At 41.1% G+C, this 14,394-nt stretch overlaps 1 protein-coding gene across 1 annotated transcript in view; it reads left to right on the top strand.

Annotated features, from left to right (window-relative positions):
* The window catches only part of antxr1c (ANTXR cell adhesion molecule 1c), a 37,057-nt gene extending 27,317 nt beyond the window's left edge, over positions 1 to 9,740 (top strand). Inside the window, exon 18 of the mRNA XM_006807266.3 lies at positions 6,570 to 9,740. Within this exon, the coding sequence (XP_006807329.1) occupies positions 6,570 to 6,833 (264 nt within the window). The 3' untranslated portion in view covers positions 6,834 to 9,740. The remainder of the gene's footprint in view (positions 1 to 6,569) is intronic.
* The last annotated feature ends 4,654 nt before the right edge of the window (positions 9,741 to 14,394 follow it).

The raw sequence follows: 14,394 nt of genomic DNA, 5'->3' as shown, positions 1-14,394 counted from the left end.
AGTCAGAAGTAGCCTAGTTTAGCAGTGCTCATGTGAAGTTTGCCTGTTAAATTTGTATTCCATCACCCCCACCCGGTCATGGCAGATGGCTGCCCCTCCCTGAGCGTCATTCTGCTGGAAGTTTCTTCCTGTTAAAAAGGAGTTTTTCCTTCCCACTGTTGCCAAGTACTTGCTCACTGGGGTCATTTAATTGTTGGATTTTCTCTCTGTTATTGTAGGGTCTTTATCTTACAATATGAAGCACCTTGAAGCAATTGTTGTTGTCTTGTTATTCGGTACTATATAAAGAAACTGGAATTGATTGTTGCAAAATTATGACATCACAACATTGTGACTGGTCAGCTGCAATAAAAGTGCATCAATTAGTAGGAACAAATCAAACTCACTAATAATGGATGTATCCATTTACTTGCACAGTTTTGACCAAGTGCGCATTGAGTGTCTAAGATGAGCGGTGTTCCACTATAGGCTGAGAAGTGGTGCAGTTTTAAAAGTGTCCAGCTCATCTGCACTTCATTCACTCCTGGTGTGGCTGTGCTGGCTGACACCTCAGCTAGCCCATTCCATGCTGTTGAGCTAGCCTCGATCTCACACCTGCTTCACATTATACGCCATAAATCGGATGTTAAGCCGAACCGCAGCTCACATCCTTGTAGCTCAACGGGAGAGTTTTGTGACGTGTTCGTGCGCGTAAGCTGGTAAAAAGTCTCTCTTCTTCAGCGCAGATAAGCCACATGGTTTAGTTTTAACGCCTGGGGCCTTTCTTTCAAAAAGCCTTAGATAAGAGTTTGGGCTGAATGTTGGGAGAGGAAGCTCTCTAGGGATGCTTTAAATCCCTCCGACAATCTTAGCAGAGACCGTTTTAATGTTTAAATGTGTTGCATATTATTTTCAACTCTGTTGGTCTTAAAGGCAACTTTGTAATTCAATGATAGATCATAACTGTGTTGCACTACCCTCAAATTCTCTATGGTTTGACTCAAAGCCATTTTGGTGACATATACAGTTGTTAGTATTTCCTTTTTCCCCTCCCTTGATTCTTCTCCACCTTTTTCCTTTTGCCAGTTGTTTCCTCCCTGTTTCTTTTCTTTCCTCTCCATAGCTGACTCTCCTGCTGATCAGGACCTATCCAAAGCACTAGTTAAAATCCAGCCTTATTAGCAGAAAATTTCCAGTGATCTTCTTTAGCAGGAATTCCACATTCAAGACTGTTTTCTGGGCGCAACGAACATGTACAGCGTTAGAATTTGCAGCCACATAAACATTCAGATTCCCCGAGACCTAAAAAAGTCACCCTCAGCTTAGAATTCCATCTTCACCAAAGACAACCTGGCACACAGATAAAAAGAGATTTCTTTAATGACAAATTTCTCTTACTCAGAAAAGCTTTTTTAATGATGATTGCTCGGGCAAGCTCAACATGACGCAATGCCTATTTTGTTGAAGAAATCCTCTCTTTCCAACGATGTCGCCTCCACCAGTCATTTGTGGTTTGTAACAAAAGAAGCAGGCCTACAGGCCAGCGTGCCGGCTCGTTTCCAGGCAGAATAATATGTTTTTATTAAAGAGGAAACAGCAGAAACAAGAGTCAGACACCTCATTCCCTTTTATGTTACCTGAAAAGCTGGTGGTTTTCAATTTCATCCTGAGGTTTTCAGATCTACAGTCTCACACTGCAAAGCTGGCACACGTTCAAATCCATAAGAAAACTCTCTAAATGAGTTCCATCTGCATTCCCGCATGCATGTTTCTTTATGCTAATTGCAACAGCATGACTGTCACCCTGGGGACTGACTGTAACAGTCCTGTAACAGTGAACTCGTTTTTTTGTGGTTATGCAACTTCCTGTTTTTTTTAATGATGATAAAAAACCCAAAATATTTTAATGATCAAGCAGTACACAAGCTGTTTCCTATTTGTTGTCAGAAAACTCAGTTTGCTTGGCTGCTCATTGGTCGCTATAGACTGCACAGATGTTTACAGTCCTCACACAGCAGTGGACCAGTCAAAAACTCTCTGACCAAGAAAGAACTATTTATTATATCAAAACAAATAAGAAAGCAAATGTGTATGTCTGTTTTTTTTTATCCAAAAGTATCTGATTGACGGTTAATTTGGTAACGAAATGATTGTGATCACTCTACTAGAAACACTGGTATTATCAGTCAGAGGACATTCAGTGATGATCAAGTATGACGATTCAGTTCAATTCAATTTTATTTACACAGCACAAAATCAGAACGAGAGTCGCCTTAAAGCGCTTTATATTGTAAATTAAACCCTACAATAATACATACAGAGAAAAAAAAATCAACAATCATATGACCCCCTATGAGCAAGCACTTTGGTGACAGTGGAAAGGAAAAACCTCCAGCAGAACCAGGCTCAGGGAGGGGCGGCTATCGGCCACGACTGAATGAGATAACAACACCAAACATGATTGTGCTTTTTTAATATAGGATGATGGATTCATGGTAATGATTGCAAAAGACTTGGATTGACTGACTTGACTAAAATTAGGTCATTTGGTGAGGAACAACCTTCTGCCAAAAAATACCCAAACCAGCATCTGTTCTGTTAGTGGGACAGCTGGTCCTGAAAGAAGATGCCATTTAAATTAGCAAGTGGGTGATACCAGAGCCACATTGTGATTCAGATGAGCTGTCCAGGGTTAAAGAGAGGAAGTGTGTTTGTGCTCCTGAGCTTCAGGTACATTTACTTAAGGATCCTGTAGTGCTTAAAAATATGTTCTATAGAGCAATGACTCGCTCAGCAATGAACCTACTAACATCTCTGCTTCTTTAAATTGTTCATCAAAGGGATGTTTGAGGAATTTTTGGTGCTCCCAAAGAGGTTTTAGCCAGAGACAGCAGCATAGCTAAATCTCCAACGTGACAATAAATCACTCTGTTTTTAAGCATTTTATTCAACTGGTATTTGATTTTTTTTTTCAAATATAACAGACATTTATGTTTGTCGAATAATCAGAAATAACACAGATATGACTTGCTGTCGAATGCAGTAGCATTGACTCTTTGCCATATGTGAGTTTTCATCCCTAAAGGCCTGTTTTTAACTGTGGAAAAATACTGCAGCAGCAGTGTGTGAGAATGTGTGTGTGTACTTGAAGAGTTTCAGTAAATGTTTCTAAACTGGAGAACGGAGTTAGCCATTATGCGACTGTGTGTCACCAAACCGCATGCATTACACTGACGTCAGAGTGTACAGTATGAAGCAGAGCTAGTCCACACGGCCTCCCCTCTTTGTCTTTCACTGACATAAACACGGAGCTCCACGGGGAGCCATTTAGCTGGCTGAAGGACACGAGGTAATGCCTTTGGCAGATGTCTGCCAGGCCCGTCTTCAGAAGCCAAGCGAACAAAACTCTCTCACACACACACACACATACATTTTGCGTTGTCCTAGACAATTTAATGACCTTGGTAAGACTGTAGACAGTGGTGGAGGTCAGTGAAAAAGACCAAGCGAGTGTGGCTTTCTTTAATCCGGGAAAATGTTGAGAGGTTCAAACCACAGCTGGGTGCTAACAGAGTGACGTTCAAGAAGCAAAGATGGATTAAGGATGAAGAAATTGAAAATTCACATACAATTAATGTCAACATTTCTTAGTTATACTTATCTCAGCCCCCCACAGTGTAATTAGTTTAATGATTTTTGTTATTCTTCAAACTCCTTTTTTGAAAAAGTTTTCGAGGCTTCTTGAAAGACGCTCTTCTTTGGATGTTGGCTGCATTTTTCTGTTCTCTGTTAAGGTGATGCCAGATTGCAGTGTGGGCTCTGTGGAGGCCAATCCACGACTGATAGTTCTTCATTGCATTTTTTTTTTTTTTGTCTGTCCAGGTGTGCTTTCATTATTGGTGGAGTATTTGAGATCATTGTCATGCTGAAAAATAAATCCATTGCAAATCAAACACTTTCTTGGTATTGCATGGTGGTTCAAACCCTAATTGTAGTCTTGACCATGTCTGCACTGAGTTGTTGCAATGAGAGTGGCTGATTAGATATTTGCGAGCTGAACAGGTGCACCTAACAAAGTGGCTGATGAGTGTATGTATGTGTTGCTGAAAAAGACACTCTGCATCATGCTTTTTTTATATATTTACCTTATTTTTAACATCTAAAGTATCTCTTAGCTCTAAGCTACTCTGATGAATGTCAACATCAGTGCCAGGGTGGAGTCTGTTGTAGATCCAGAGATGTTCTTGCTAAATGGAAGAAGACAGGAGAGGTTGGTTGGCTTGAATAAAGGGAAAAACTTAAGAATGGGAAATTCTCTCAGTTCAGTTTGGATTATTCTGTCTTTCATTTCTTCTCTGGCTATTTTTCTCTATCTGTGTCTCACTTTTACTCGCTGTCGTGCTTTATCTGCAACACTGTCACATTATATTAACATTAAAGATCAAAATCCATCTTCCCTTGTGCCTAAGGTCTTTTTCATTAGAGTTTTACAAGTGACATCATTTCCCATTCCTTCGTTTTCCACTATGTAAAACCAGAGACCTGCGGCTCAAGTCGCTGATACTGCTTATTAGCAGATTAACATTACTTCGTTCCACCCTGACGGCCAACCACATGCAGCTATGCAGCGGGTAGAGTTTCATTGGTAACAGTGACCTCTGTGAACTCGCTGAAACCAGTGGTTGGTGTAACATTTTATGAGTAACTAAAATGTGATTTCTGTCTAAATAAATTTGTTGCTTTTACGCCCTGATAAGTCAACCTGTTAAAGTATTCCAGCTTCACTGCTAACTTTTACCACCTCTGGCACAGTTCAGCCCCAGCCTCTAACACTAATCTTCTCTCTCCATATGGACCGTCGGCATTCGGACCTACAGTTCTCGGTACAGAACATTGGACTAGCAGGGATAATTTGGAGTGGGGGCGTAAAAGCGGGGATTTAAGCATAATCTGGAACACCAGCTGGCCACACACACAGACTGGCACACACAAGCATACACAGAGCAGTGACTGTACCATGACCTGAGCTCGGATGCCTTCTTAGCCCAGATGTAGCCTACTTTAGAGTAGACACTTTTTTCCTCCAGATTTTTTTTTAATCTAAAACAACTCTCATGTATAGATTATGTATTATATATTGCATCAGATGCTTTTTATCTGTAGTATTTTCCATGTTATCGTAAAAAAAAATACCACTTTTAACAACACATACTCTGTGTCTCAATTCAGATGTTTCATTCAGTACTTTTCCATGTAATACTCTATTAACTTTTTTGTGCAATGCTTAAATTTTGGTAAGGTAGTGTGATGACTGGAAATGGGTACAGCAGCATTGGATCACAAATGCCAAGCAGCTGCTGCATTTGCTGAACATAAGTAATATTATATTTTTCTATCCTGAAGATGATAATAATAATAATAATGGATTGGATTTATACAGCGCTTTTCAAGGCACCCAAAGCGCTTTACAATGCCACTATTCATTCACTCTCGCATTCACACACTGGTGGAGGCAAGCTACAGTTGTAGCCACAGCTGCCCTGGGGCAGACTGACAGAAGCGAGGCTGCCATATCGCGCCATCGGCCCCTCTGGCCAACATGATGAGATGAGAACGTAACATGCATAAACACAAAAAAAAAACCACCTCACGTACCATCACTGACTGAAAACTACTGCTGTTGCTATGCTACAGTGATCCTACGGATGGAAACTGCTCCAAGATCATATTTACCCTAAATTAACAGCAAAATGACACAGGTCCTTTGTGACCAGTTGCAAAGAGATGCAGATGAGTTGAGCTCATTGGTACAGACAGACTGACAGAGATTGATTGTAACCATGTTGGTAGTATGTCTGAGAATGATTGCAGTGAATGAGTTTAACTGTGATTGTTTGGAGAAGGATTATCTACTCAAGGTAACCTCAGAAAGTTTAGGGCGTTCCATCCCTAACCTCTGTGCGATCTGTTGGTCACCACAACAACCTGAACATTCGGGAGTTAAAAATGCGCTGGAGAGCAGGGTGAAATTTTGTTTTATAGGTTGCTGTACTATTTTTACTCTTTATTTCATGCAGCTGTGCTTTTTAGTGTGAACGCATAGAAGGGTAAATTATAAATTTTGTGTGATTTTAGGAAGGGGTCGGAGTCTGCAGCAAAAGGCTCTGTGAGGATGGTCATATGGTGGTTTTAGTTAGCATGGTAATATGCTGACTGTGCTGATTTGTGGCTGTTTGGTTTACATTCAAAGCCCTGTTAGCATGCTAGCAGGTAGAAAAAAAATTACGTCTATTCTCTGCATGACTCTATTTACAAGATTTCTTTGTATCAGACAAAGAGATCATTTCAAGACGAGCCTTATTACAGCTGGTTAAATATTTCATTGTAAACATTAGCATCGTGGTTGCTAATGCTAGGCGCCATTAGATATCATTCATCACCGTGACTATCTGCTAATACTTCAGTCTGGACTAAGTTTGGGGTCCAACCAACATGAAAGACCTAAAAACAGGATTATATAATTATTTTATGTTTATTTTAAAAATTATTTTAAAGCTTTTTTAATCCCACTTTTCTTTCTTTTTCTTTAGGGTCGATGCATAAACTTCACAAGAGTGAAAGAGGAGTCAGCGGCAGCCAAGGCCCCACCTCGTACCCCTATCCACACCCCTTCGCCACCACCACCAGACTACCGCCCCATAACTCGCACCACTCCACCATCTACCACTGCCACCAGCCCCCCTGCCAGATCTCCACCATCAGGCCAGGTGCCCCCAGGACCACCGCCATCGCGCACTCCCCCAGGGCTTCCCTGTCCACCGCCATCGCGTCCTCCCCCAAGCCTTCGACCCTAAATCACACAGACAAACTCCTCCCACCTTACCAATGCACCTGCTTTGATATCACATTGATATTACCGTCCTGTTGACTAGTTCTTTCACTTTGAAGGTTGTGGTCCTCACTGCCAAAGGTACTCCTACTATAAGCCAAAGATCAGCAGTATATTGAATGCCAGTTGTTCTGTGTGCCACATCTGGTATGGGATAGCATATCAAGTGAAACTGTTAGCTGACAATTAAGCCATTTTAATACAGGATATCTAACTGAGCTCGGTATGTAGCTTTTTATGTGGCAATCTAAGATTGAACCTCCAAAAGAATAAAAATGTATAGTCACATGAAAAAGTTTTCACAGGCCTCTGTGCAGTTCTGTGAAAAACAAAGTGCAACCCAGGATTGTAGAACCACCATTAGCAGCAATAACATGAAAAGATGGATGGATGGATGTTTATGGCATTGCTTAAGTTCACTTGACTCAGTGACTACAAGCTGTCCAGGTCCTTTAACTACAAAACAAGTTGAAATCATCACCCCTCCACCACAGTGCTTGACAGTTGGTATTAGGAAGTTTATGTTTATATGCTTTATATACTCCACTTTGGTTTTATCTGTCCAAAGGACATTGTTCTTCAAGAATATTTGTGATTTGTTCAGATGCAACGTTACAAACCTAATCCCTGCTGTCGCGCTGTCATGTCAAGTCATACTGGTTCAGTCTTTTTGTTACTTTACTGTCGTGAACTTTAGTACTTAACATATTAACCGAGGCCTGTTGAGTCTGAGATGTAGCTCTTGAGATTTTTGCTGTTTCTCTGAGCATTGCATGGTCTGGCATTAGCGTGACTTTGCTGTGATGATGCGACTTGCTTCTACTTACTTTATGAACTCCAGTAACGATGTAAGGAGTTTTTAACAGAGCTGATTAGAGTCCTGGTAAACCTTTCTTTTTCATATGGCTGTGAAAAAGACTATGTGACTATTTGCTGATAAGCAAAAAAATTGTTTTGCATAGCAGTTCAACTTAATATTCTGTCTCATATAAAGTGAATGGGGCTATTTGGGAAAGTATTTTACTTTGCATTTGTGAAATCAGGGAGGATTGTTGCTGGACAGCAAAGCATGTGGGAACGGAAAAGTCCAAAAAAAAGATTACTGCAATGGATGAAAGTTCTTTGTTGTCTCTATCAACTACTGAGTTAGGCCTTTGTTAAGTTAAAATCAAAGTAACTGTGTTAAGCGCTAGGTAGAATTAATTGGCTTATTTCTCCATTGCTGTGTGACCAATGAAGGGTTTTTAAGAACTGGATTTCCAAGTAATCTTAGCTGATCATATCTTTAATGGTGTTACGTAACTGATAAGAAACATATGTTTTTCTACATTTCTTCAAAAAGAAATGTGCTGTTTTGTTACCCAACAACAACGTACCAAAGTAACAAATCCCGACTATATAGTCCAGAGATGATCCAGTTATATAATTTGTGGTCAGGTTTTTGTACCTTTTGTGACAGGGAAGTGTACGGAGGTTATGTGGAAGGTGTGTTTTTACAGTATATGTTTGAGATATGTTTTAAATACTTTGTTGGTTGATATCTTGAGGCTTTGGAATTTTGTCCTTAACCGCATTTTCATGTAGTTGATTTTAGGTTACAGCAATTTATGTTTTTTGGTTTGTTTTGATTTGAACTGCGCACATAGACTGCTGGGAAATTACAATGTGTATTTGCTTTTTTTAGCAGTGAAGCTGATGAAATCAATCTTCAAAAATCAGGTTCATGTCTCTCCTCACTTTTTTATACACAATGCTGATACTGTACTTTAATACCATTATTATGTGTATTGTATGTCTTCAGTTATATCATCACCGGTCACGTTGCAACTGCAGGGCAGTTCAAAGCGCATCTAATTTATTTTACTCCCCGACAGAAATATAGGAGAGTACTTGAATATTGACAAGGTGTCCAATCACCGAGATGAACACTGTGTGAACAGTTAGGAAACACAACAGATAACCATTTAAAGGTCATTTTAGGCTTACCAGCATTTATCAACCCCTTAGCTACACTAAAAATGAGCATTTTAGTAAATCTGAAAAAGATTTTGTCTACATTAGAAAATCGTTCTAGCTAGCAGATAAAAAGACAATTTTTTAGCCTAGCATTAACTCATCGTAATTGAGATAAAACCTGCCAGAAAGTAGCAAAACAATTTCTTGGTTTAGGAAAGAGGTTGAAACTGCTGGTATTCCTCCAATGTCCAATGCCCTTTCAAGTTTTCTTCTTCATCATCTTTTTTTTTTACAATTACAATTTCAATGTACGTCATTCACTTGTGTCCTGTACCGTTGTGTTGCTACATGCATTGGTAACAGCTGAAAAACTCCTATTAGCTCATTGTAGTTCATACCTTTGATGTCAACATGCTAAATCAAACCAGTTGGTTTGTTGTAATGTCCATAAACAAAATGTAACATTAGCAAGACAAACACATGCTTTGCTAGCAGTTTCTAGCATCATATTTGGCTGCATTGCCTGTTGCTTGGAGGTGTTGTATGGCCCTACAAGGTGTCAGTATATACATCAGGGAAGAGGATGAAAATGGAGATTATACCACCAGCCACCCTGTTTTCTATGGCTCCGTTTGATATCCTGCTATGGATTACTGTTACCTTTTTGTTTTTATGTGCCACTGCAAAAAATAAGATTCTGCCTTAGAAATGTTAATTGTTTTCAGACTCCCAAACATTGTGCTTTATGGAGCTGGAGCATCAATAAATTACAGATTTGTTTATGTCTTGCAGACTGGGTATATTTTTTTATATTCTGCTAATTGAGTTCAACTGTAATAAGAAATAAGAAATACAGCATACGAGTATAAACAGCAGTACTGAAGCAAATATGAAAGACGTATATAATTTTCTGTTGTTTGATGTGATTTTTTTAACAGTATCAATAAAGGTTGACTCCTAAGCTTCTAAAGAAAGTTTCATCTCTGTGATCTTTGTTAGATTCATATAAATGCCTGCATTACTGATTTGGACAGTTTCATACTCTCCCAGCTGACTCCCCATATACATTTTGACTTCACTCATAGGCCCAAGATGTATGTACTATTTCCAGTCACTAGTGAAAAATGTTTGTTTGCCGATCAGTTGGCATGTAGTCCCTGGCTATTCCTTTTGATTGCTTTGGTCATTTGCAGATGGACGAGTTCACCTGTAATTTGCGCCTCTCTGTAAACAGAATGTCTGCCACCAAAATAAAAACTAATGCATTACCACTGAAACCAACATGTTGTAAAAGGCACAAGTTTGTTAGAAGGCAAACATTAACTGTTTATTCTTTCTTGCACTTTTCGAACAGTTTCTTTATCATTTGGTCAGCAGTTGGAAAGTGTTTGCAGACAGATAGGCATCTATCATTAGAACTACTGACAACTATGGCAACCTGTTAGCATCCAAAGCAGTGGCGGAGCGGGGGGGTTGGGGGGGGTGGGGGGGTGGCTTACTGGGCTTAAGCCCGGGTTGTTTTTTCAGAAGCCCGGGATCTTTTGGAGTGTCATTTTTTCATAGTTAGATGTCTGGCTGACAACTGTATAAAACAAAAACTACACACAATATTCTAAGCACATAGCGCACACTGTGGGAATTTACGACTGTGCGTAAATACCCCCTAATATTGGTATGATCCGAGGTCAGACACTAAGCGACTGAGCAAGGGGGCGGGGGGGGAGCTGCTGCCTGCGAGTGCGCTGTTGGAGAAGCGCAGCCAGGCAGACAGAGGAGAACTGAAGTTTGAGCAGGTACCAAAGCAAATCTTTCTTACTTAACAAATAATGTAAATATGATGGTGTATGACGAAAGATTGATATCAAACTGATCACTTGACCGATATTACGTTACTTGTTCTTCAAGTGAATCAACAAATGGCAAAATGAAAAGCCGAACAACAACAATGCTGTTTCTTTAGAGAGTCTCAGCTTACATGTGTGTTTATTTCATATTTTCTGTTGATTCCCTCCACGGCTAAATAAATCGGTTTCAGTAATGTACTGATATACAAGAAGGGACATAAGGAGCTTCTTTCAAGAGGGAGAGAGAGAGGGAGAGAGAGGAAGAGAGAGGAACAGAGAGGGAGAGAGAGGGAGAGAGAGGAACAGAGAGGGAGAGAGAGAGGAACAGAGAGGGAAAGAGAGGAACAGAGAGGGAGAGAGAGGGAGAGAGAGGAACAGAGAGGGAGAGAGAGGAACAGAGAGGAAGAGAGAGAGGGAGAGAGAGGAACAGAGGAAGAGAGAGGGAGAGAGAGGAACAGAGAGGGAGAGAGAAGAACAGAGAGGGAGAGAGAGAGGGAGAGAGAGGAACAGAGAGGGAGAGAGAGGAACAGAGAGGGAGAGAGAGGAACAGAGAGGAAGAGAGAGAGGGAGAGAGAGGAACAGAGGAAGAGAGAGGGAGAGAGAGGAACAGAGAGGGAGAGAGAGGGAGAGAGAGGGAGAGAGAGGAACAGAGAGGAAGAGAGAGGGAGAGAGAGGAACAGAGAGGGAGAGAGAGGAACAGAGAGGGAGAGAGAGAGGGAGAGAGAGGAACAGAGGAAGAGAGAGGGAGAGAGAGGAACAGAGAGAGAGAGAGAGGGAGGGAGAGGAACAGAGAGGGAGAGAGAGGGAGAGAGAGAGGGAGAGAGAGGAACAGAGAGGGAGAGAGAGGGAGAGAGAGGAACAGAGAGGGAGAGAGAGGGAGAGAGAGGAACAGAGAGGGAGAGCGAGGAACAGAGAGGGGAGAGAGAGGGAGAGAGAGGAATAGAGAGGGAGAGAGAGGGAGAGAGAGGAACAGAGAGGGAGAGAGAGGTAGAGAGAGGAACAGAGAGGGAGAGAGAGGATTTTCCACATGCCTTCATTCTCCTGTGGCTTCTTTATATCAGATGGAGTGATTTCCCTTTAATTTTCCTGAATATTTCAGGAATACACCATTGGCTGCTTCCTGGTCATACGCTTATTGCTAACCTGTCAACCTCTGCCTCTCTAATTGTCAGGAAATGATGTCACAGGAAGACCTGAATTCAAGTGTATCAGAGCATCACCTTCCTGCTCAGTAAATTGCCAACAACCCTGCATGTAACACTGATAAATTAGCAGTGTTGGGAAGGTTACTTTTAAAATGTATTCCATTACAGAATACAGAATACATGTCCCAAAATGTATTCTGTAACGTATTCCGTTACGTTACTCAATGAGAGTAACGTATTCTGAATACTTTGGATTACTTAATATATTATCATGCTGTTTACAACTACATGAATGTACTATTGCTGTGATTTATTACTGTTACTGAAGGTTCGCGGCTCCGAACCGTAGTAAAGGGACCTCTGGCTAATACGGTGGGTTCTGTGTCGGGCTCGTAGCTGAAAACTAGCTTTACTTTGTTGTCTGGGTCAACTTTGCTAGCAGAGACAGAGAGAGGCGTTGAAAGGCTGCTCCAACAGAACTTATTGTTTCGGAGGAAAACACGAACACAGTCGAGTCTTAATAGCTTACTTACAACTGGGCTCGTCAGGCTCTCTTCTTGGCTGCAGTGGTTATTATTATATTTACATGCTTCCAGCTCCCGTTTTTTCCTTTTCCTCGTACTTTTCCTTTTTCTCCCTCCCTCGCTCACAGACACATAACGTGTACGGCAGTCCATTCTCCCTGCAGCACGGACTACACTGCCTATGATGCTACATTCTTTAGAGCTATACCTGTAGCATTCTGCCTATTAGCTTAGCACAACAACAACAACAGGCGCTCTCTCACCCAGGAAACACGCAGAGAGAGAGCGTCACCCTGTAACCATGGCAACCGTAACGCTGCCGCCGGGAACAACAGAACGTAGCTGTCAAACAAAACCCAAACAGTCCTGACCCGCCACAATATGAAACAGGGAAGTACCACCGTGTAATCCATTTATTTCAACAAAGTAACTGTATTCTAAATACCACCTTTTTAAACGGTAACTGTAACGGAATACAGTTACTCGTATTTTGTATTTTAAATACGTAACGGCGGTACATGTATTCCGTTACTCCCCAACACTGTAAATTAGTATATATGAAGACACAATCTGCGCTCAGAGCATACTCAGAATCTCTTTGTCTTTGGTTGGTAATGAGTTTAATACAGCCTGAACAGTCCCCATGAGCAGATCCAGCTGGATAATTACTGTGGAGTCTGCGTTTTCCCCCTCTGCATGCAGAGGAGAGAAGGATGTGGGATGTTGAAAGGGGAGGGCTGAATGAGAAAAAATGGAGAAAAGAATGGAGAAAATGAGGCAGTCGGTCCTCAAACAGACTTGAGGGAGAGCTGAAGAAAGCAGAAAAGTAAGAATAACAGCAGGTGGGACTCTCCCTTCCTGTCGCATCACCTTCTCGATCCTCCGTCCTTGTCATCCTTCACCTTTGCCTAAATGTTTGTCTTTGCTTTTTTTTGTTTTTGTTCAAAATAATAAACCATAAATGCCGCCTGGATAATTGGACACACACTGAGAGATTAGCTCAGCCAGAATGCTCTATCAAAGCACAGTTTGAGTATATCTCAAGTTTATAGCAGTGCTCTAACTAAACTTTGTGGCCTTGATTAAAAGAAACATATTTTTCCACACTGACTTCTCAAACCTACAGCTGACAGCTAAAAAGTTCTCTGCATCCTAATTTACTCTTGACAAAGCTGCACAGGGTTACAAGTGGGAATTAAGCGGCCCTGCAGCGACACCACAACAATAATTTTCAAGATAGCTCTCTGTTTATAGTCTGGCTCACAGATATTCAGACGATATTTGTGGCAACACACCCACCCCCAAAACACCACAATGTATCTGCGTAAAGCTCCCGCGAAACATTTCTTTATGTAAAATTTAAATCAACATACAGAGTAATGAGAGGTGGATGAGTTATTGCCATATGATTATGATTGTGACTAAATGGCAGCTGCATCATTTATAGTCCATGACATGTTTACAGCTGTTTCTTTCCCTCCCTCCCTCTTTCTCTCTCGAGGCTGAAGAAAACCGAGGCCCATAGGAATGTGCTGATGGCTGAGGGTTTCATCTTGGTCTCACATTACCACCAAGACTGAACCTCACTGACCCAGCACGCACGCACGCACGCACACACACACACACTGGTATTTGTCATTGTGCCTGTATTTTGATGCCCTTAGTATCCATGGTAACTGGTGTTAGTGCAAACAGCAGGCTGGAAAGATAGAAAGCTGTCCCGTTAGCACTGCGGTGGTTTATTATGACCATATATCCTATTTCTGAACCTCCACACATGACTACAACGGATGAAAGTTAATTTTAACTTTATTAAATTTTCTGCACAGTCACTTGAAAATGTTAATGCAACACAAGAATCTCTTTTTTCCCATTAAATCACAATTCTTGCTGTGGGGATAAGTTTGTTCCAAAGATCTAGCCATAGCGTATTTCTAATGTCGCTTTTTTACTCAGCATTGACAACTTGGGTTGCATCGTAAAGAGGAGAAAAAGCTAAATTTTAGACCTCCAGCACGATTTTGAAAATATGAATCATATATCAAAAGTGCATGTTG

This window comes from Neolamprologus brichardi, chromosome 8 (assembly GCF_056152115.1).
Source record: "Neolamprologus brichardi isolate AB-2024 chromosome 8, ASM5615211v1, whole genome shotgun sequence".
In the NCBI taxonomy this organism is placed as follows: Eukaryota; Metazoa; Chordata; class Actinopteri; order Cichliformes; family Cichlidae; genus Neolamprologus; species Neolamprologus brichardi.
Note: the sequence above shows the minus strand (reverse complement) of the source record. Positions and strands in the feature narration are given on the sequence as shown.